Raw genomic sequence first — 23,592 nt, forward strand, 5'->3', positions numbered from 1 at the left:
TTTGGATGAGTTACTCTTCACTGATGATTTTTGTGTGAACCTCCCGGCTCTTCACCCGCAGCTTGTTGACCTGGGACTCGGCAATGTCAGCCCGTTCCTCAGCCTCTTCCAGCTCATGCTGGAGCTTGCGGAATTTGGAGAGGTTGACATTGGATTGTTCCTCCTGAGAATAAATGGAAATGCATTTAAGAGGGGGAAAGTTCAAAATTCCTGGTTTCTTAGATCAGTGGGTCTTGAATTTCTTATTACTTAAAAATGGTTCACTCTAGCACACCTTTTTTTAGCTTAGAGAAATGCTCTTGCATTAAAAAAAAATTAACTTCTCTCATGCTTCTGAAGTCATGGGTAGCAAGGAAGGACAGGTGACATTTGTCTCCAAAGTGTTCTAACTAAAAGTTCTCTTTTTATAACATCTAGACATCTTAGAACTACTGCTAAATATGCCAGCTTTTCAGCCTCTTATTCTTTCCCCTTACCTCCCAGAATTCTGAGAATGGACCCAGACCTCTTAAAAATACAAGTATACAATTTGTACTATACCAAGCTAGTACCCTTGACTATAAATTATCATCATGTTAAGTCACTTCAGTCATGTCCAACTCTGCGACCCTATGGACTGTAGCCTGCCAGGCTACTCTGTCCATGGGATTCTCCAGACAAGAATACTAGAGTGGGTTGCCATGCCCTTCTCCAAGAGATCTTCCTGACCCAGGGATCAAAGCTTCGTCTCCTGTGACTCCTGCATTGCAGGTGGATTCTTTACCACTGAGCCACCAGGAAAGCCCTGTAAATTATGATTGTCACTTGAGTATAAATTATTGCCACTTAATGCAGTTTAAAAATTAAACAGGAAGTTGTTTGCCAAAACAGTCTATGTGTTCCCTGATTATATGAATATTTGAACACATAGCAGTAAATCTGAGAAGGCCAGTTCTAGTTTAGTCTCTAGTAGTCATTCTTTTTTTAAAGGCTCATTAAGAACTGTCCAAAGTAAGGCTTTCCAATTTAGAACGTTTAGAAAACTTTGAGTCACTAAAAAATGGAACTTGAGAAAAACCCCAGATGGTCCGCTTATAAATGAAAGAGTAGGAGCCAGAAAAATGTTCTCTCTCTGTCTCTCAGACCTTAGATCAGGGGAAAAACAAAACCAGAGATGGTCAGAGGAACTAATTTGTGATATTTAGGTATGTATCTATTTATACTTCTATACCTGGGAAGTTCATATTTTTATTATTATTTCAGATAATTCACAGGCTGAAGAAATGAGATGAGGTGGAGTGCTGAGGATCTAGTGGTTGGACTATAACCAAGACCTTCTGAGACTTGATATTTAAAGGCTTACCTGACACCTTCACTTGTGTATATATAATGGTATCTCAGACAATGTTTCCACAACCGAATTCCTGTTTCCTTCTTGGCCTACACGTGTTCCTTCCTTAGTTCCTCATTTTAGTAAATTCATGTCATGTACCTAGTTACTCAAATCACAAATCTGATTAATTATCCTTGTTTTCCTTTCTCTGTCTTTCCAAGCAAAACCTATTAGTATATCTTCTAGTTTTGACCTCCAAAATGTATCTTGAATCTCTCTACTTCTGTTTTCTCCACAAACCACTGGACCACTTGAAAATCCCCCTAAAATGCCTTCTTGTACCTAATAGTGTAGTCTCACTATCCATTCTCCAATAGGAGTCAGAATTCTTTTTTTAAAAATATAAATCAGGGCATGACCAACCCAGCTTAAACCCTGCTGTGGCTTCCCCAGTGATCCACTGTACCTCGGATAAAAACCAGACTTCTTATCATTGCCTAGAAGACCCCATGACCCACCCCCTGTCCAGGGCGGGCTGTCTCTATTGCTGTTCCCCTATTCTTTCCACCTCTCAGACCAGGCTCTTTCCCACTCAACAAATTTGCATTGCTGTTCCTCCTTCCTAGAACACTCTCTGCTATCTCATCAAGTGGTTGGTTTCTGTTCATTCTTCACATCTTCATTGAATCATCTTTCATTGATCCTTCCTTATTTCACCCTTATTTCTTTCACCCCTTGAACTAAATTGGCTTGGATATATCTGAGAACAGGAGGCAGCCCCATCACCCCGAGGGGGTCTGAACTCACCGCTTCCTCAGCTTGTCTCTTGTAAGATTTCACCTTTGCTTGTAGTTTATCCACCAAATCCTGGAGCCTGAGAATGTTCTTACGGTCCTCCTCAGTCTGAAATATTTCCAAGAGTGAGTTTCTTGAAAGCACAGATACCATCCCATTTTGTTGTTTATTTGGTTTTTGATCCCTTGTAGCCGAGGGGAAAGCAGAGACAGGATATTTTCCTTACCTGGTAAGTGAGCTCCTTCACTCTTCTCTCGTGTTTGCGTAGACCCTTGACAGTTTCAACATTGCGTTTCTGTTCACTCTCAACTTCTGCTTCCAGTTCACGTACCTGCAAGAAGATGAGTATTTTAGAGATGTTTACTGTGGTCCATTCACTCAGCGGATTCCTTCTTCTTCAGATGAACCATAATGCTGCTTTTACTCTGCTTTATATGTAGTATACGATGCCTTAGTCTAGTCACCCCCTTTAAAAGTTCTTACAAAGAATATCTCTTCTGAATCTTTGTATGCCCCACATCATCTAACAGTGGGAGGTTCTAAAAAAAAATCATGCATTAGATTAGAATGAGATGGGAATAGGCTGATCAGAAGACCCACCCTGGCCTCCAGCTTCTGGATCTGCTTCTTCCCGCCCTTCAGGGCCAGCTGCTCAGCCTCGTCCAGACGGTGCTGCAGGTCCTTCACCGTCTGCTCCAGGTTCTTCTTCATCCGCTCCAGGTGGGCGCTGGTGTCCTGCTCCTTCTTCAGCTCCTCAGCCATCATGGCTGCCTGATTAACAGTAAAACAAAACCAGTTCAGAGAGCTGACAGCCCATCAAGATTCTAGCTTGAGCACCCAGGGTGGCCCTCTGCTCACATCAGTGATGGCCTTCTTGGCTTTCTCTTCAGCGTTGCGAGCTTCCTGGATAATGTCCTCCATCTCTCCCTGGATTTGCGTGATGTCTGTCTCTAGCTTCTTCTTGGTGTTAATCAGGCTGGTGTTCTGGTTAAAATACCAAATTTAGAAATATTAATACATGAGAGCAAAATCAGGGTGTCCAATGTTCTAATGAACCCACAAGCTAATTAATTAACATAACTAATTAGTATCCCTTCTTGTTCCGTAAATTACCTGAGTTGACAATATATTTTTACAAGACAGTCAACTCTGAATGTCATAGTTCATATTAATAAAAATATTTGTTAATTCAAAAATATTACATATTTTAAGCTTTAACCCCCCATATAACACTGTGAATAAATTTTAAATAATATGAAGATTTGAGCAAGATTTTCATTTCCAGTATCTTTTGCTGTTCTGTTATGCCCACCTGGGTGTGCAGGAGCTGGACACGCTCACTGGCATCCAGGAGCTCCTGCTCTGCGATCTTCCTGCTCCTCTCCGTCTGCTCCAGGGTGGCCCGCAGCTCCTCGATCTCAGCCTGCAGCAGGTTGGCTCTGCGCTCCACCATGGCCAGCTGCTCCTTCAGGTCCTCCTGGCCCCGCAGAGCATCATCCAGGTGGAGCTGGGTATCCTGTGGAATGAATGATCATTGAGACACCTTGTTCTCAGGGCTGCAGTCACCCACCTGCACTGGGACCATCTCCTGAACCCATTTACCTTGAGGATGGCTTGGGTGTTCCTGTAGTTCTTCAGGGCCTCAGCAGCCATGCGGTTGGCGTGGTTCAGCTGGATCTCCATTTCATTGAGGTCTCCTTCCATCTTCTTTTTGAGCCTGATGGCATCATTCCTGCTCCTGATCTCAGCATCCAGTGTGCTCTGCATGGACTCCACGACTCTAATGTGGTTCCTCTTCAGCTGGTCAATTTCCTCATCCTTTTCAGCAATTTTCCTGTCAATTTCAGACTTGACCTGGTTCAGCTCCAGCTGGATACGCAGGATCTTTCCCTCTTCGTGTTCAAGAGATGCCTTAACAACAGCAAGGGGGTGACGTTAGCAGGGAGTGGAAGTGTTTAGTATTCTAGAGATAGGAATTAGCTTCTACCTTTGTGCTACCATAATGCATCTTTATTCCACTGTTACAGAAATTTCTGCAATGTGGAGTTGTTGGTGTTGTGTAATTCTATCTTCCCAGTAGCTCATGCCCTTGAGTTCAGGGCCCTGACCTCATCTTTGTTTTCTCAGTATCTAGCACATAGTTTCTGATGTCCAGTGATGTTTGTTGTATGCATGATCAATTTTCCATCCTCATATTTATTATTACAGAGTAAAAATTATTTTTCTTTTCTCTCGATTCACCTGTTCTTGCATGTATTCGATCTCAGTTGCTCTCAAAATGGTTTTAGAGTGTACAGTAAAATGTGTACCTCTGCCTCCTCTAAAGCAGCCTGAATTTCAGACTTCTCTTGTTCCACTTGCTTCTTTACTTTCTCCAGTTCATGGATACGTTTCCCTCCTTCTGCGATCTGCTCCGTGAGGTCAGAGATCTCCTCTGTTGGTGAAAAAAATTAAAGAATTCATTCAGTGAGGAAAACATTCTTTCAAATTCTTTGTTGAAGAAAAGATATGGTGTACTCACGTTGCAAGTTCTTATTTTCCCGCTTCAAGGTTTCCAGTTGGTCTAAGGACTCCTCATAGGCATTCTTGATCTTGAACAGCTCTGTGCTAAGGGAGCGAGACTCCTTCTGGGAGGCTTCAAGTTCAGCATGAGTTTCTTCATACTTCTGTTTCCATTCTGATAGGATCTGAGGGGAAGAAATGGTCAGGAAATTGGTGGAGAAAGTTGGATGGGAGGAAACCATTTTTTCTGGCACCTTTCAAACAGAGTTGAGATGGTTGGGGACTGAAAAATAATTATGAATGAGGAGAGTAGAAACCACAGGAGTCCCCCTTCCTCCCCACCTACTTAAGGCAGGAGCTGCTGAGCACAGCCCGTGGATGGTTTGAATAGGCACATGGAAGGTGACCAGCTGTCCTCAGTCACACGTGACTGCTGAGGCAGAAACTGGTGCAGAAGTTACCTTGTCGAAGTTCCTTTGCTTTTTGTCCAGGGCTGCGCAGGCAGCATTTGTTCTCTCCACGTCAATCATGAGGTCCTCAACCTCATTCTGGAGCCGCTGCTTGGTCTTCTCAAGGGAGGCGCATTTGGCGTTCACAGCTTCTACGTGTTCCTCAGCTTCCTGCAGACGCTGGGCCAGCTTCTTCCTGAAATGTGAAATAAAGGCTCACACAGGTACTCTTCTAAGGCATCCACTAAAACATTATCATTCCTGTCTGGCTGTACATTATTCACAGGATAAATGACTAAGATCTCTGCTTAAGTTTTCTCTTGAATAAGCAGGGCCCTTCCTTAAACTTTCTGTAGAATAAGATTCTCCCTGTTAAGTTCAGTCTTGAACTTTTAATTGCATTTAAATCTTTATATAAGAATGTTTTCTTTCTTATTGCAGAATTTAATGTCTACTTTTTAGTCTTTAACAATAGATTTCTTTTTCCCTCTATAAGTAGCTGTACTTTTACATCTCAAAAGGAGGACCTGTGGTTTAAAGCCAGATGTTCTTGTCTCTTACATACATATCACTTTGGATCAATTTTTCCATTAGTGGCTAAGGAGGAGGAGAAGCTCAGAACAGTATAATTGACTCTTACTCTATATACACCTGTGTAGGAATGATGACATCACAAGTTTCCTTTTTAAAAAATAATCATTCAGCTTCCTGTTGCCCATGTCCTTCTTCCTTCTACCCTCTAACTTAATTTCTTTCCCCAGATAACCTAGAGTATTTGTTTTACTTGATTACGTTTATATCATGTATGATCTATTCCTAAGTTTTTGTTTGGGGAGCAATGGACACTTGTTCATATGGTACTTAATATCAGGTGCACTTTGATTGTTACCTCTATTTCCATTTTAAGTAAGCCTAGAACATACTTGGCCTCCTCCAGCTCCTCCGTGCGCTGGATGGCGTCCGTCTCGTACTTGGTCCTCCACTGGGCCACCTCGCTGTTGGCCTTGGACATCGCCCTCTGCAGCTCAGCCTTGCCCTCCTGCTCCTCCTCGTACTGTTCCCGCAGCAGGTCACAGTCATGACGGGCTGACTGCAGGGCGTGGGCCAGGGCACTCTTGGCCTGAGAACATAGCAATTGGTGACTTAATTTTATTATCTTTAAAGTGATGTTTAGTCCCTAAGCTCCTGTAGGCCACCAGAAGAAAATCTGTAGAAATAAGCAGCAAACAACCTTAAAAGCAAGTATAATGACAGAAACAACAACAGTAATTAGTAGGGCTAACCTTTATCTCCTCTTCGAGCTGCCTTTTCAGTTCTTCAATCTGTTGTGTGAATGCTTGTTTGCCCCTTGAGAGCTGAGAAACGAGTGCATCCTTTTCATCTAGCTGGCGTGAGAATTCACCTATAAAGACCAAGAACCAGAAAACTCAACCTTACTTTGGAAATTAAAACTCCCAAGTTACAAACTGGAGCAGGGGAAAGGGAGCTGGGGTTGAAACATGATGCAGAGTGTGGATTACAGCAAACCACGAATTTCTACTTCAACCCTGGTGAGCACATCTGTGTGAAAATCAGAAGTAGGGAAGACTTTAAGGCAGATTACACTCTTCTGAACAACAGAAAAGATTTCAGGAGATATTTAAAATTGTTTGATCACAGTAGAAATTGATGAAGAAATATGTGAAAAGAAATATGAATCAGACTAACAAAAAGCATTCCAGTGTTTTTTTGTCTACGGCAACGGTGTTGTACTAGTTTACCTTCCTCTGAAACTTGACTGAAACAGAATTTATTCTGTGGAAAATAGGAGACTTTGAGCAGCACTCTTTGAACTGATGTTCAAAGAAAAATCCTGGAAGAATTTTTATATCGAGACAGTCAAGTGTCCTTCCACCCCAAGAATGAATTGGTTTGTGGGTAACAAATCAGTTCCTAAACTAAGTGTCATTTAAGTTTGTCTTCCATTCTTTAAGCACCATAATTTGAAAATACAGTTGACCCTTGAACATCCAAGGGATTTCAACCCTTTGAGCAGTTAGAAATCCAGATATAACTTTACAGTCAGCCTTCTCTGTCCACACTCATGGACTCAACCAACTGTGGATCATCTAGTATTATAGTACATTTTTATTGAAAATAATTCATGTGTAAGTGGACCCACACTCTTCAAACCCATGTTGTTCAAGGGTCAAATGTATTATGTTAAAAAGAGGGAAAAGACTTTCAGCACCATTTTTGAACAGATAACCTGGAAGCCTTATCTCTTTAACATTTAATAAGAATCACAACTTCCAATTTTTTTCATACCACTGGATTACTAGGAGCAAACATGTAAGGAAAAGAAACTACAAAGGGCATTTTGATGCTTTGAGAAGATAACTTTTTCTCTTTATGAAATGTACTTACCACCTGTATAACAATAATAAAAGCCTTACTTGAGTTTTGTTCTAGAAAGAACAATATTTGAATGACTACGAAAGAGTAAAAGTGGCTCTCCAACAATTTGATCTAGCCATTGCTTTACTGGTTCAAATGACCCATGAAGCAATTTCCATCTGTTACCTCTTACCTGGGGAGGCAGAACTTCAGTAGAAAGTTGGACAAGCTGGTACGTACAGGGAGGACCTAATGCAGAGACTCTCTAGTTTGGATAATCAGAACTCTTTGAATTTCACTTGCATGCTCCTGGTTAGATTGTGGTCCTGAATAGTTCCCTACTTAACTGTGGTGTTACTGGCAGTTGTCAAGACTTCAGGGAAAAGACTGGAGTAAGCATTCTTGGACAGGTCATTTCTCTGCTACCATAAATTGACATCGTTAAAATGGGGATGACATTACACAGACTAATGAGGGTAAAAAAGTAATTAACGTGTGGAAGCATTTTGAAAAGTGAAAGTAAATACTGTGGTTGTTCAGTTGCTCAGTCATGTCTGACTCTTTGCGACCCCGTGGATTGCAGCATGCCAGGCCTCCCTATCCCTCACAATCTCCCAAAGTTTGTCCAAGTTCATGTCCATTGCATTGGTGACTACATATCCAAGCCGGTGGTAGCTAAGGTGTTCATATTAGCAGCACCTCCCATGAGCTCAAGTAACTCAGTGCAGGGTTTATCAGCCAGTTGAGAATCCAAGGTAAACTGGTCATTCAAAGTCAGGACTGGTAGATGCCCACCTGATTCTGTCTGCAGACGCGCTCTCTGAGTTGTTAGGTCGTTGATCAGCCGCTGCTGCTCGTCCTCTTTTGTCTTAAGTTCACTCAGTTGATCCTCTAGAGTGCGGCACATCTTTTCGAGGTTTCCCTGCATTCAAAAAGTAGTAGTTGGCATCATCTCAAGTATTTGGGTGATAGAAATCTGCAGTAATCCCAGGATTCCACAGGAGCTGCTGTACTCATTTCCTTTGAGAATAAGCTATCTTTACAAACAAAACCAACTGAGGCCTTAGACTGTGATGGAAAGAGTCAAAACGGAACAGTCTAAACCTACTGCCATGAAATTGCCTTGTGACTCAAAACCTTTACTCAGTTGGCTTATCTGTGATATGAGAATAGTGATAGTCAATGATTCAGCTCATGAAATTTTTTTGAGAAACAAATTATGTATTTGTGCTTAAGGGGAAAACAAAGAGCCTATTCAAGGTGAGGTATTTTTAAAATTTCAAAATATACCATTGAATTGTATTTTTTATTGGAAAGAACTTGAGTTTTCAGGATGCACAGTCTTGGGGTACAGCTAGTCTCATGTAAGAGGGAACACTCGGCCCCATCACACTGGGGTTAGCCCTTCCTGCCGCTAGCCTTCTGTCATAGTCTCATCCTGCCAGTTGCTGATGATTCCTGAAAGGCTTGCTCTCACCTGTCCCATAGAAATCTCTTTTAAGACTTAAATCATGATTGTACCTTGGCTTTGGAGACAGTCTCCATGTTGCTGGCCAGGTCGTCGATCTCCATCTTCATCTCGCTCTTCTCCTTCTCCAGCTTCTGCTTGACCCTCTGCAGGTTGTCGATCTGCTCCCCTAGCTCAGCCACGCTGTCCGCGTGCTTCTTGCGAAGAGCGGCCGCCGTGGCCTCGTGCTGCAGGGTGGCCTCCTCCAGGTCCCTGCGCATCTTCTGGAACTCGGCCTCCCGCTTCTTGTTCATCTCAATCTGGGCGGAAGTGGCCCCGCCGGCTTCTTCCAGCCGCTCGCTGATCTCCTCCAGTTCCCGGGAGAGGTCTGAGCGCTGCTTCTCTGCTTTGGCGCGGGAGGCGCGCTCGGCCTCGATCTCCTCCTCCAGCTCCTCGATGCGGGCCTGGCGGTGGGGAGAAGCTCATTGTGAGCTCCTTTAAGCTAACTGGTAATTTTGTCATGATGGATGAGACTGCCGGAAACCATGGACTTACCTGTAACTCCTTGATCTTCTTCTGCAGCTGCATCCCGAGGGCCTGTTCATCTTCAATCTTGCTTTGCAGATTGCTCATTTCAAACTCCTTCCTGTGAGGAGAGCAGCATGTTAGCTCACGCCGTGTCCTCTTGCCAGTCTTCTTTTCTATGTGTAACTGAACATTTTTGTATGGCTGCTGATGAGGAAGTGCTAAGTGGGTGTTTTACAAGTCAGAAGTGTACTGTTTTCATTAAGTACAAAAGTCAAAGATGTCATTATTTGTATTTGTTTTTTCTGTGTGCCATGAAGCAATATTTTCGAGATCCAGATAGTGAGCAGCTTACAAATGTATTCTCTCATACTCACTTTTTGAGTTTCTCATCCAGTTGCTGCTTATCGTTTTCTATATCCATTGTGGATTCTTGGGCCAATTTTAGGTCACCCTCCAGTTTCCTCTTGGCTCTCTCTAGGTCCATGCGCAGTTTCTTCTCTTGCTCCAAGGACCCCTCAAGCTGAATGTAAATAATGTTGAGTCAAAGAATTGCTTAGCTTACTTTCAAGGAAAATTTCCTTGACAGTCCTAGACTTACGTCATCCACTTGCTGCTCTAGCTTGGTCTTAGCTTTGGTCAGAGTGTTGACTTTGTCCTCTTCTGCCTGCAGGTCATCCAGAGTCTGCTGATGGGCCTCCTGTAGGGCCTTCTTCTCCTTGGTCAGCTTGGCAATGGTTTCATCCAGACCTGCCATCTCTTCTGTGAGGTTTTTCACCTAGAAAGGTTAAGAAAGAGATGATCTCTGCTGTAAAGCAGCCTAATTAGATGGCAGAGTCTCTATTTGCTGTATAGAAGTATATTTCATACCTTATTCTCTGTGGCGTGTTTCTCCTTCTCAACCTTGGCCAGTGTTAGCTCAAGGTCATCTATATCTTTCTTTAGTTCTGAACATTCGTCCTCCAGTTTCCTCTTCTTGGCCGTCAGCTCAGCATTGATCTCTTCCTCATCCTCTGCTCTCTCAGTCACCTCCTTGATCTTAGCCTCCAGCTGGATTTTGGTTTTAATCAGCTGGTCACATCTTTCCTCTGCATCAGCCAAGGCATCAGCTTCCTGAGAAGGGATGGTAGACACTTTTAGGTCTTGTTCTGTGGACCTTTTCAGATTTTATTAAGAATTGAAACCAAACAAGTAAATTGTACTTTAAAGCTTTAGGTTAATTTTTATTAGTTTTCCATCATTTAGGAAATATTTATTGGGTTTTTAAGGCACTGGAGATTTTTTAAAAGGAATTTAAGTTACAATTCCTGGTGAAATTATAATAAAATGAACTTATTAATGATGAGTTTCAGGATATACTGTCCCAAAATATGGTACCTTGGCTTAAGTGAATATCTCAAGCTAAAGGAGTTTGAGAAAAGAGCAGAAACAGGAAGACCACTCTGAACTATTCGTCTTGCCCCCTTTCCCTGAAACAAGACATCAACCTTCTACGTGGAAGGTTCCCTCTGTACTGGGAGGAAAGAAGGTATTCTTATTACAAGAGATGGGGAATTTAGGGCTGAGAAGGCTATATAAACAAATCTTGTTAAACTAACTCTTATCTTTCTGTTTCTTCATCACTTACTACCCCAGTCCAGGCCCCCTTGTCTTGTCAGTTCTTCACGTATTTATCATTTCTTTGTCTCAAAGGTATAAAAGCTCCATGCTCTGGTCACTTCTTTGGGTCTTCATTCTCTTATGAAGGCTTACATATATACATAAAAGTTAAATAAAGTTTGTATGTTTTTCTCTTATCAATCTATCTTTGTCAGTCTAATTTTCAGACCTAGCCAAGGAACCCTAAGAGGGTCAAAGAAGCTTTTTTACTCCCCTACATGATAACTCCCGGTGTTTGCAGTCAGATTCTTTACCATCTGAGCCACCAGGGAAGCCCAAACCTGATTCCCATAATTTCAGTTAGCTGTCTTTATTTAGTATTGTTTTCCAGAAAGGTTTAGTAAATGAAAAAAAGGAAAAAGAAATGATTGGAGCATATTATACTGAGAGGAGTTAATTCCCATGTAGTTATCCCTTGATTTTGAAGGTATGATAAATCTGTCCCCAGTTTGAAAAACCTTGGACTCCATAAACCACAAGGGAAGTCACAGTGCCAACCCAGGTATTTATAATTCACTTTTATTTTTTCTAGTTATGTGTCTAAAACATGTGCACTCCCTAGAAGCAATGTAGATTCCCTTCTGAACTCAGAGAACTAGACAGTAACTTTTAATATTTCTGTTGTTGATTTCATTGGTGGCAGCTGAAATTTTCTTGTCATTTGAGTCACAGAAATGGTATAGACAGTAGTGTTCATCAAATATCTCTTCCCAAGCTTCTGGAGATTTCTTAGGACATCAGAACAAGAGCATCAACTCATGCTTTGCATAATTGACACTATTTATAAAAAGTGCTGCCATTATCTTGGCAATGATCTTATTTTTTCAGGTACTGGAGGATTCCTAAAGAGATAGTTGAGAGGGAAGTTGCCAGGGGGCCATAGATTTAAAAATTCACAATATTGGTTTCCAGTTGGTATATTTTCATCATAAAGTCTCCACCCTCCTCACTGTCTATATTGTTCTTTCTTCACTGTTCTTATTTGCATTTTTCAATGGGGGGAATCTTAGGGAGCAAAGATCACTTTATTTCCTGCCCATATTCTGCTAGGAAAAACACCCGGGGCAAAGGAAAATCCCTTTTATTATTCTCTTCTCAACAGCACAGAATCCTCCGACAGAGCTGTTCATAATACTGCATATGAAATTTTATGGAACACTTTGAGGATGGGAATTAGGAAAGACTGGTGATCAGTCCCTCAATAAGGTGCCATCTGGACTCTCCCCTTGTAGCTGCTGAATTGGAATTTTAGCATCGGATAGTAGACAATGGCTTCTGATACTCACAGACTGAACCTGGAGCTGCAGGTCATTTTTCTCTTGTGTCAGAGTCACCATTTTCTCTTCAAGTTCTTTCCTTTTTGCTTCTGACTTAGCCAGCTCTTCTTTGGTCTTCTCAAATTCTTCCTTCATGTTGGCCATCTCCTTCTCTGTCTCTGCACTCTTGAGGAGGGGCTTGATCTTGAAATACAGCTTCATCCAAGGCCAGTGCTTGACGTTCATGAAAGCACGGACATTGTACTGGATGCAGAAGATGGACTCTCTGTGATAGGAGCAGAAATGTTCAAAGTCAAGTATAACAGGAAACAGAATTACAGGGCATAGGCTGATGGGGTTAGAAAGTTTCCCATAGAGTACCTCCTCTCCACCATCCTCTGGTACTCCACTCTTGCCAAGAACCCTCTGCACCTGGCCTGGGTTCGGGTAATCAGCTGAGCCAGCTTTTCATCTCGCATCTCCTCTAGGAGCCCCAGAAGACCAGCTTTGAAAAAGACCTGTGTATGGCCAGAGTTGCAGATCAGAAACTTTACACAGACTCCAAAGGGACAGACATAGTGCCAGGTGGGCCTTAGAGACTATTACCTTGGTGTGACCAAATTTATACTGGGTATGATCAACGTCAATGGATGCAAGGAGCTTCTCAGAAGCCTTCTTGCTGTCGATGAATTGTCCTTCAGGGATTGCACTTGCATTTAATACCTTGTATCTGTTTGAGCCAAACAAATAAGTGATATAGCTGTTGTCACCAACAAGAACTCTTTCTGCCTTACTATAGAAACAGTTGAAAGGTTGGGTAGTCTAACACATAACCAAGTAATCATATCTACCTCTTTATCTATTCTTTGTATATTCAAAGGGTGTCAAACTTTTGGTATATCAATATGGAACTTGTTAAATTTGTTGCTTTTGCCAGTTTTAATAGAAGTTATAAAGGATAGGCTTATTTCATTGAAAAATTAATAATAAGAACCTTGTAAAATAATTCACAGTGAGAAAGTCTGACCTTTGTTTGAAGTCTGCGTACAGGATTCTGCTGGGGAAGCCCTTCCTGCAGATGCGGATGCCCTCCAGCACACCGTTACACCTCAGCTGGTGCAGGACCAGCTCGTGCTCCATGGCCCCTAAAAAAAGAGATATGTTTTCCATAGAATAATCTCCTGAGAAGTCACGCTGGAGTTTGTCTGGGTATCAGATGTGCCTTACCAGGAGTTTTAGTTTCATTGGGGATGATACAGCGTACAAAGTGGGGGTGAGTGCTCCTCAGGTTGGTCATCAGCTTATTCAGATTCTCCTGTGGACCCATATGCATATCTTGTTTAAAATGCAGCATTTTTATACATTCATATTTACAGACATAATTGTCACTATCCATGACATTTACTTCCAGCGAATAGTATCTAGATTGAATTTGCCAAGGGTTGCCTCTGAAAATAGCTCTATTTTCCCTATTTTTGTGCATTATAAACTTGCTTTTGAAGTGGTTGTTCATTCCTGTTGAATTTCCTAGTATATGTTGTAAATTTATGGCATATTAACATATGGAAATACTCCACCCGTTATGTTTTACCGAGATATGGAATCTGATTTACAAATTCAGAGTCTTCCTCCAACTCACCCTTTTCTTTCTTTTCCCAACTTTTCAATTGTATCTGCTTCTCTAGCACAAGTTTATTCTTTATAACTACATAGCTTTGCCCCCCTGCTGGTTTCACAGAAAAGGATCTTGTAATGCCTGCTTCTGGGAATTGGCAGAAAATGGACAGCCATATTACCAAGTGTGAGAGATCATTCACCCTATGGAAATCCTGAGTTTTCAGAATAACTGGAACTTCAGTTATTATAGATAGAATTCTGAAAAGATAAATACATTTTCCTTAAGAGGTATTTCTTAGCACACCTTTTCTGATTTCTTATTTTCTTCTTTCAGAACAGCCTCCAAATCCTACCACTATTTTTCTACCCTCACCTTTCAAAATCCACTCATTTTAGGTCTGTGCCAAGATGCATCTTAGCCTCTACCTCAGTTAGATGCCCCCAGAAACTCAAGAAAATCTCCTGATTTGCTTCTCCAAGAACCTTTTGCGTGTCGAATGACTATATTTCCCAGCCCCAATATTGAATGTTACCATCATTCTGAGTCCGACCTTCTGGCACCTGTGTTTCCTATCTGCTGACTGTCTCTTCCAAGTTGCCCCAAACCTTCTTGAGAGACTCAGCGCTGCTACCTCTGCTGCTCGGGCTCCTTGAGTTACATTCAGTTCTAGAATACTTGCAGGACTACTTCCCCTTTCCCACACAGTAAATTCAGATTTAATTTCCTGAATCTAATTAGAGAGAGAAAACAGAGTCCATACCCTGAAAAGAGCAGACACGGTCTGGAAAGAAGAACCCTTCTTCTTGCCACCTTTCTTTCCACCGCCGCCCTCTGAGGGGAAGAGAAACCACAGGCACTCATAGTACAGGCTCTGTCTCATTTTATACCTTCAATAAGCATGAATTCTGTTGGCAATTACCTGCTTCACCAGATGCTGCACCAGAGAACAGGAAAGCCAGAGTCTTCACTGAAGACTTCTGGTACAGCCCGACCACCGTCTCATTCAGGGGGTCCTTGTTCTTGTCCAGCCAGCCAGTAATGTTGTAGTCCACTGTTCCCGCATAGTGAATGAGGGAGAAGTGGGCCTCAGCCTTGCCCTTGGCAGGTTTGGGTTTCTGGAAGTTGTTGGACTTTCCAAGATGCTGTTCATAAAGCTTGTTCTTGAAGGAGGTGTCTGTGGCCTTGGGGAACATGCACTCCTCTTCCAGGATGGAGAAGATGCCCATAGGCTGAGAGAAGAAAAGAAACATGCCACTTGAATTGTCTGCCTGCAGAAATAATGGGTCGCATTCTGATCCTACTTGAGTAAGTACATCGTATCATTCTTTACAGTTAGTGAAAACTGATTTCTTTGGTCAGCAATTGTTAAATGGCAAGTATTAATTGGGTGCCTATCAATACCCAGGTGTGTGCTGAGCTCTGGGATATGATGGAGAGTAAGATGAACAAGGAAGGGCCTCTGGTGGAGTTTGTGTCTTTGCCCCAAAGCCTTGGAGCAATGTTTCTCCAAGTGTGACTTGCCAGTGGGTTGTGTCAGAGACACCTGGTAAAAATGCAGATTCCGAGGCTCTACCCCACCCTTTCCCCAAAAGATTTCTAGGAGCGAGCTTAGGGGGATGTGCAGGTTTACTCAGTACTTGTGGGTTCTTTGGCACAACTGAGAGCCCCTGCTTTAAAGTACTAGGAACTCCACCTTCAAATGCCAGCAGGAATGACTCCAAAACTGACAAAGAAATAAGTGAATCATGCTCTCCTCGAGCTCTTTAATAAGGAAGGATGCTTTAAGAATCAGACTTGTCATCAGACTATGAGGAAGGTAGAGTTCTGGACTCTAGGCAAGACTCAGTCTCCTTTTACCAGATCATCTGCCTCAGAGTTGGCCCAAGGACCTTCCCTGATCTTAGTTACCAATAGAAACCTTTTACCCGAGTGTGCAGTGAGATTTGTGATTTTCCTCTAAATACGGGTCAGCAGTGTGACCTGTGGTCTGAGAAAGGAAGGCGAACCTTCTCGATGAGCTCGATGCAGGCGGCCAGGTCCATCCCGAAGTCGATGAACTCCCACTCGATGCCTTCCTTCTTGTACTCCTCCTGCTCCAGCACGAACATGTGGTGGTTGAAAAACTGTTGCAGTTTCTCGTTGGTGAAGTTGATGCACAGCTGCTCCAGGCTGTTGAACTAAATAAGTAGAAAAAAGAAATGAGCATTCTTCTTGTGATAACAGCTTCTCTTTGAAAGGACTCTTCTTACATAGTTAGCCTAACTGCTCCCTGCATGAAAACACAACCCGACTCAGAGCGATGTCCCCATAACACAGAAGCCAAAGGGGTTCTAAGACACGGGTGAACCTTGCAAATACTAGGCTGAGCAAAGGAAGCCAGGTTCAAAGCTCTACGTAGTGTATGATCTCATTTACGTGAAATGTCCAGAATAAGCACATCCATACAGGCAGAAAGCAGATTTCCAGGGGATGGGGTAAGAGGGAAATGGGAAAGAGGTTGCAGGTTTGCACTGTCCTTAGCACTCTTATTTGAAGGCTTGTGGATTACTCTTCGTATTATTGCTTGGTACCAGATTATTCCTCTCTTCCCATGTTGGGTTGAGGATTTCTGGAAATGCTTTTGTTCCTAAACCCAGAAAATCTCATCCAGTGTCCAGGAATGCACTCATAGAGAAAGGTGTGGAAATTGAGACCTCTGGATCAGACACACCTGAGACACTGTTGTTGGGGAGAAGACTTGGGTAAACCATATGGGAGGTATTCTGTCTCAGGCAGATGAATTTGAGTTTCTTTACCATGCCATTTCCATCCCCTCTACTGGCCATGGAGGGTGGGTGAGACTCTCTGAATTGTGCTTTGAATTTGTCATCATCTTCCCCATGGCCATCTTTTGTGCCATTGTCACCCTCATCACCTTCTTTATCATTTAGTAAATGCTAAACTATATGCTGGGGGACAGTGCTTAGGTCTTTAAATCCAGAAATCTTACGATGGCAAAAGATTTAGAGAAATAAGTGTGTTATCTGGAGCTTTCTATACAGGTCCTAGGTGAATTTACCCTGTTTGAGGTCAATACTATTTTCATTATCTAAGTTCACAGAGGTGCAGTTTGAGCCCAGATCGCTCTCATCCCAAAGCTGATGTCCTTTCCTGGACTTTTGATCGCCTTTCATGTGTCAGTTCAGTTTGTAGTGTAGCTATTTTCATGGATCTTTTTAAACATTTACTGTGGCAGAAAGATTTGTAAGTTTTCCTCCTGCTAAGTTTCAGCTTACTCACATCAAAGATCTCAAAGCCAGCAATGTCCAAGACCCCGATGAAGTACTGCCTGGGCTGCTTGGTGTCCAGCTGCTGGTTGATGCGGGTGACCATCCATAGGAACATCTTATCATAGACGGCTTTGGCAAGAGCACCCACTGCATTATATACCTTCATGGACAAAGTAATGATCATTGCCATTAATAAAGGCATGATGTGAAGGCCTGGGAAGGATGTGATTCACAGAGGCTGTGCACTTACCTGTTCTACAGTCTGGCCTTTGGTGACAAACTCATTGCCGACCTTGACCCTGGGGTAGCAGAGGGCTTTGAGCAGGTCAGCAGAGTTCAGACCCTGGAGGTAGGCAGCCTTGTCAGCAACTGCAGAGACACAATTCAGACATCCAGCATGACCTACTGTGGCCCCATAACACCTAGGGGCAGAGTAAGGAGGGAATCACTGCTATGTGGGGTTTTATTTGTTTGTCCATCAGTTGCTCAGGTGTAAGGGAGACATGAGCTTGGAGTCGGTTTACTTGCCTATATTTTCTCATTCAACACAGTTGGGGGTTCATTGGTACCTTCAGTGCCATCTGGTTCTGCTTGCTCCTCACGCTGCTTTTGCTTGAATTTCAGGTTCCCATAATGCATTACTGCCCCTGTGAGCTTGTAGATGGACACTCTTTCATCAGAAGTGAAGCCCAGGATTTCAATGGCACTCTGCCAGGAGAGATGAGAGGACAGAATTGGGACATAAGACACTTATTTAGGAGACTTTGTACTGTGTCCTGAACCACACCTACAGCAGGGTTGTCACTGTCATTCCCATATATAACAATTCGTTTTAAAAACTGCATGTGAAACTTACGTCTGTGGCCATCAACTCTTCTTGGTCATCGATGCTAGGGACTGTGATCTCCCCTTGACTCACGAAGGCGTAGTCATATGGGTTGGTGGTGATTAGGAGCATTTCTGGGTACATAGAATTTAGGGTGTATGTTTTGCATTAGAAGGGACTAATAAAGATGTTAGCTTTCAACTTAGTACATTTAAGCTCTTGCATACCAATTAGTTCTGGCTTCTTGTTAGACATGATCTGATAAAAAATATGGTAGCTTCTTTCTGCCTTCAGCTGGAAAGTGACTCTAGACTTCTCCAGAAGATCTGCAATGGCAAGTGGACATGGGATTAGAGGGAAAACTGATAACGTTCTTGGAGTGACTTTGGATCATGGGGTCATGAACTAAAAATTTCATTGGCCCCTTGTGATTTCAGCTGAATGGTCCCATGAGGTACCACGTAATTTGTCTCTACCGCTGTGGATACTCTTACCACCTCTTGAAGGAAACTCATGTTCCCTGGCTCAAGACATATTCACCTCTCATGCAGAGGCTCCTTGACATTTTGGGTATAATTGATTCATAACATGTGCCTCCTCAGGGTCTCTGCTCATTTTATAACAGAGGGGTTATTACTAAGAGCAAGATTTATCAAGCTCACACTAAGGAAGAAATCTCATATACTAAACCCAGCTAATGCACCCCTAAGCTTAGTCTTTTCTTAGAAAAATTTGAAATGTCTTGTGAGGCTGGAATTCTTCTGACAAGCCCAGCAACTCCTGGCAGATTCTGCAGTCCCTGACTGAAGTGGGTGAAGCACACCACTGGCTCTAGTTAGACTAGCGTTTCCCAGGGGCGTGTTTGGCAGTGAGTGGTGTTGCACAGGCTCCAGTCCCAGTATGAGCTGTAAGATGTTCCTCCAATCCATCACTGTCACTCTGGATGCTGTTTAGGAGGTTGTGTTACTCACATGTTTCAATATCAGCAGAAGCCAGTTTCCCCGTGGTACCGAAGTGGATCCTGATGAATTTACCCTTGCAAGTGAAAAAGATGATGTTATATATAAAACTGGAAGCACACAATAAAAGAGATTGAAATAATAACACAGACAGCCCTCTCTGGCATCTTAAAGAACACCCTTCTGTGACCAGAAACTTACAAAGCGAGAGGAGTTGTCATTCCTCACGGTCTTGGCGTTGCCAAAGGCCTCCAGCAAGGGGTTGGCACTGATGATCTGATCCTCCAGAGTCCCCTGCCAAGGCAAGAGCAGTGCTCACATCTGGGGCTTGGGAGTTTCTTACCTGACAGCCCACATGTTGACCTGGCAACCAGACCCACCTGCATTTTGCCTGAAGTTGGTTCCTCCTTCTTCTTCTCCCCAGTGACTGCAATTGTTGCAAAGTACTGGATGACACGTTTCGTGTTCACAGTCTTTCCTGCCCCAGATTCTCCGCTGTCAAACAGTTATCAAATATATGTGAGAATTTAAGCTCTATGACAAGTGAAACTGCTTCCTTTATCACCCTTGACTATCCAATGTGCCTGTCTTTATATGTCTTTGTCAGAGCCCCTAGGTTTTTTTCTTCAGCCCGTGTGTAGCTCGTATTATTTCTGTTGCTTTGCCTTGATGAAAAGCTGAGACATTCAATCATTAATCATGTAGCGCTTGTTTCTTGAGTGCTTAAAATGTGTTAGACTCTCTTCTATGTGCTGAGACCAGGGCTTGAGGAGTCCAAGAAGCAACTACTCAACCATCATGTAGTAAATGAAACGGTTAGTGAAAACTCTCTGAAGCAATGCATGCGTTCTTTTGCTTCCTCAGACTAAAGATACTCCCAAGTTAGGTCTTTGAAGGACTAGACATTCCTCCAGTGAGCCTTGAAAATGAACCACTGGTAATATTCACAAAGTGTCCAGCTTTTAGAAGGTGTATATGCTTGCTGTCCAGTACTGGGTTCTGGCCATGCGTGGACATAGTGCTTTACGTCTAATCCCTGGAAAGCTCTGGGACTTTTAAGGTTGGTCTAGCAAATGATATAATTTGGGACATTGCGATTTTACATTCACATGCAATCCGAACCCTATAATAAACAATAACAATATTTAGTTCCTGGCTGATTTGCCATTGGTTTAATACGGGGACATGAACTAATTTATTCCTTTGATTAGTCATTTTCCCAGTGAAAATAAAATTGAAGTGTCAGAATAATAATACATACGTGATCAAGATAGACTGATTCTCCCGATCTAGAAGGAAAACAGTGGACAATCAGCTTATCTACCAGTTACTTACACAGAACTTCTTACAGGGGAGCACTGAGGGCATTGAGTGTAAGTGTCATGTCCAGGAGAATTTTTCAGTATATTATTATAAAGGTACATGTGATGTTGTTATAACCCTCAAGCTGGGGAAGAGAAAAGTTAAAATGTGGTCACATTTTAAACTCCTTGAACTCCACAGATAGTGTGTCCTGGTTTAAAGGAAAGAGCAGTTCTTTCCAGAGGCACAGTTGTTAGTTGTCATCTCTAGGCTCCAATGGCCTGCTCTTCATGGACAAATGCATGTAACTGAGAAATGCACAGTACACTAAGGGTTCGGGCTATATTTCATAGTTCCAAATAGTGTTAATCAGGCCAAGATTGAGATTTAGTTTCCAAATAGATCAATCTCACACAGACACACAAGCACACATACACACATCTATCTGTCTCAAGATCCCAGACTGCAATGCTAACTCTGATCAGGCTTCCCAGAGTAGGCCATTGGATCAAAGACAGATCAGAGAGGATGCCTTAATCAGAATAAAGTCCTCTGGAGAGGGGCCAGTAACAGCTTCCATTTGAATGCTGTAGTCCCCCAATACCATTTCATTCAGAGAGAGGCTGCTATCTCTGAAATGGGTTCTGATAACTTTAAAGACATAACAACATTCCTTAAACCATCTAATTCAAAACAAGAAACTTGGGTGCTAAAATGATTGAACATATATTTTTCATTTCTGTTCAGATAATACTATTCAGCTCTAACTTAACCTTTTTTGTTACTTGAATATATAAAATGAATCATGTGTTTCTCAGCAAGGAGACTGTAAACAAATTAAACTTAATTGGGTTGGAGCAGCAGTGTGGTCTGGTAAAGCTGTGGAGGTAGAATCAGGAGAACCGAGGTTTTTTTCCCCACTTGACAGTGTGTGCATGCCTATTCTTTCCTCACTTTTGGTGTCCAACTAGGGGGCTTGCATTTGGATTTGGTTATTTCTACGGGTCTTTTTATGTTTTAGCTTCCCCATTTTGTGATTATAGATGGTGAAATAATTTGTATGAAAAATAGTCAAGGCTCGTACCAGTCAGCATGAACTGATAGGCGTTGTCAGAGATGGAGAAGATGTGGGGCGGGGCCTCCTGGCGCTTTTTGCCCCTGTAGGCCGCCACCACCTCTGCATTGTACACCGGCAGCCACTTGTAGGGGTTGACAGTGACACAGAAGAGGCCTGAGTAAGTCTGCACCATACAAAAAAGGAATATGATTGTTTCATGAGGACATTACTACTGGTTTTCAAAATGTTAACTGCCTGCATGAACAGAGTCCATGAGAACAAACTCACGTAGATCATCCAGGCTGCATAACGCTCTTTGAGGTTGTACAGCACTCCGGGCTCGTGCAGGTGGGTCATCATGGCCATGTCCTCGATCTTGTCAAACTTGGGAGGGTTCATGGGGAAGACTTGGTCTTCTTTCACAGTTACTGTCTGTCAAGTCAAACAGGAGGAGCCAGGTCAGTAAAGAAGTGTCAGCTCTCCTATCGGGCAGTGGGGCCCCATCGCATCCCTTCCAGACACTCTACTCACCGCCCCAGCTTCGGTCTTGGCTGTCACCTTCCCCCCTTCCCTGCTCTGCACGGTCGCTTTCACGAAGGACTCCTTAGGGTCCGCCACGAAGACTGAGGTCTTGGCATCAAAAGGCTTATTCTGGGCCTCGATGCGCTCCTTTTCAGACTTTCGGAGGTAAGGAGCAGCCTCCCCAAAAATAGCCATTTCCTGGTCTGAACTCATGGCTGCAGGTTATTGATGGCAGCCCAATCAAAGACCCTGCCTGGCAGAGGAAGAAAACATATTATAGAAATTCAGAAACTGGATCATTAGATTCATGTTTAAAAAAAAAACAACAACCAACCTTATTCCTTGACAAGTTGAGCACTAGCATCTTGTTGGGTATGACTACCTCCCTGGCTTGGCTGGAGGTGAAATGTCAGCCTCTGTGTTCTGTACCATTGCTGACAGATACTTAATTTGGCAAGAGACTGTTGGTTCTGGCTCATCTTCTATACGATATTATAATTCCTTTCTCTGTTTCTTTGGCATAAAAGAAAGCCGCCTATCATCAGCTTATACAGACACAATGCTAAGACGACAGCAGGATTTCTCGAGCTCTTTCACCTGTAGTTCTTGTCTTCCAATCAGACTACAGGGGCCTTGGAGACTGGGACTATGTTCCTTTACAGCATCCTTCACACCTCTTAGAACACATGCCGGGTGTGGGTAAGCCCCAGAGTTGGCTTTATAAATGAAAAGATCAATACAACTATGTTGCGAAAGTTATATGAACTATTTAGTGCATGGTGAAAACCTTTTCATTATAGATTTGGAATTTACCAGGACCACCTAATAATAAAGGAAAGCATAAATGTGAGGAGCTTTGTTTTGCATTGTTCAGTTAAAAAGATCCTGTTTTTACAGTCACCACTCTTGTTCCTGTGCCATAATTTTGAGAAATCAGCTTCTCCACCTGTCTTTAGTATTTCCCAAAGATATTAGTGATTACTTAAGTTTTATTGCTTTATTGCTAGTATTCTCATAAACATTTCAGGAAATTTTTTCTTTTCAAAATCTGTCTCTTGTCACTTTTTCATTAATCCTGTCAATAAGGATCATATATAACCTATTTTATAATTTTTAAAAAGATATTTTATTGAGAAAAACTCAAAGCACTTGAGTAGTCGTCTCAATATTTTTCTATTCAGACCACAGTGGTTTGGATAGCACAATTAAAATCCTTTGTCTAGACTTTCCTGGCAGTGAAGTGGTTGGGACTTTGCCTTCCAGTGCAGGGGATGCAGGTTCGATCCCTGGTTGGCGAACTAAGATGCCAAGTGCCTCGGGACCAAAAACCCAAAGCATGAAACCGAAGCAATATTGTAACAAATTCAATAAGACTTTAAAAATGGTCCACAGCAAAACATATTTTTAAGAAATCCTTTGTCCTACTAAAAATGCTCACAATCATTTTTCGTATCATATTTTTTTAAATGTTCATTTTACAGAGTGTGAAACAGCATGCAGATTTCAACCACTTTTCCAAGTCAAAGATTCATTTCATTTTATTAATCCAGTAACACTGCATCTCAAGGGTTTTTTATATTATATACAGTGGTAAGAGCTGTAGTTTAGGATAGGACATTTACATTTTCTCTGTAAATGAGCGATAATGGTGTGAAATGCTGTTTTGCATATTGTAATTGAATTATTTAAAAGATAATCTGCAATGCTGGAAATAGAAA

The 23,592-nt window shown here is 42.4% G+C and overlaps 1 protein-coding gene across 1 annotated transcript; it reads right to left on the minus strand.

Annotated features, from left to right (window-relative positions):
• Positions 1-10: 10 nt before the first annotated feature.
• On the minus strand, positions 11-22,087 carry LOC138084642 (myosin-1). Its single transcript, XM_068978998.1, has 38 exons — positions 21,884-22,087; positions 21,641-21,784; positions 21,380-21,536; positions 20,255-20,282; positions 19,374-19,488; positions 19,195-19,287; positions 19,006-19,069; positions 18,262-18,360; positions 18,065-18,168; positions 17,778-17,916; positions 17,459-17,577; positions 17,219-17,368; positions 15,946-16,116; positions 14,859-15,168; positions 14,700-14,770; positions 13,549-13,636; positions 13,349-13,466; positions 12,928-13,051; positions 12,703-12,839; positions 12,352-12,607; positions 10,277-10,519; positions 10,008-10,184; positions 9,784-9,929; positions 9,437-9,527; positions 8,956-9,345; positions 8,230-8,356; positions 6,342-6,460; positions 5,982-6,178; positions 5,071-5,254; positions 4,629-4,794; positions 4,417-4,541; positions 3,710-4,018; positions 3,420-3,623; positions 2,966-3,091; positions 2,708-2,878; positions 2,334-2,438; positions 2,120-2,215; positions 11-163 (listed from the first exon to the last, which is right to left on the minus strand). Exons 1-38 carry the CDS (start codon positions 22,085-22,087, stop codon positions 11-13), a joined length of 5,820 nt encoding a protein of 1,939 aa, XP_068835099.1.
• Between the last annotated feature and the right edge of the window lie 1,505 nt (positions 22,088-23,592).

This window comes from Capricornis sumatraensis, chromosome 8, assembly GCF_032405125.1.
Source record: "Capricornis sumatraensis isolate serow.1 chromosome 8, serow.2, whole genome shotgun sequence".
NCBI lineage: Eukaryota > Metazoa > Chordata > Mammalia > Artiodactyla > Bovidae > Capricornis > Capricornis sumatraensis.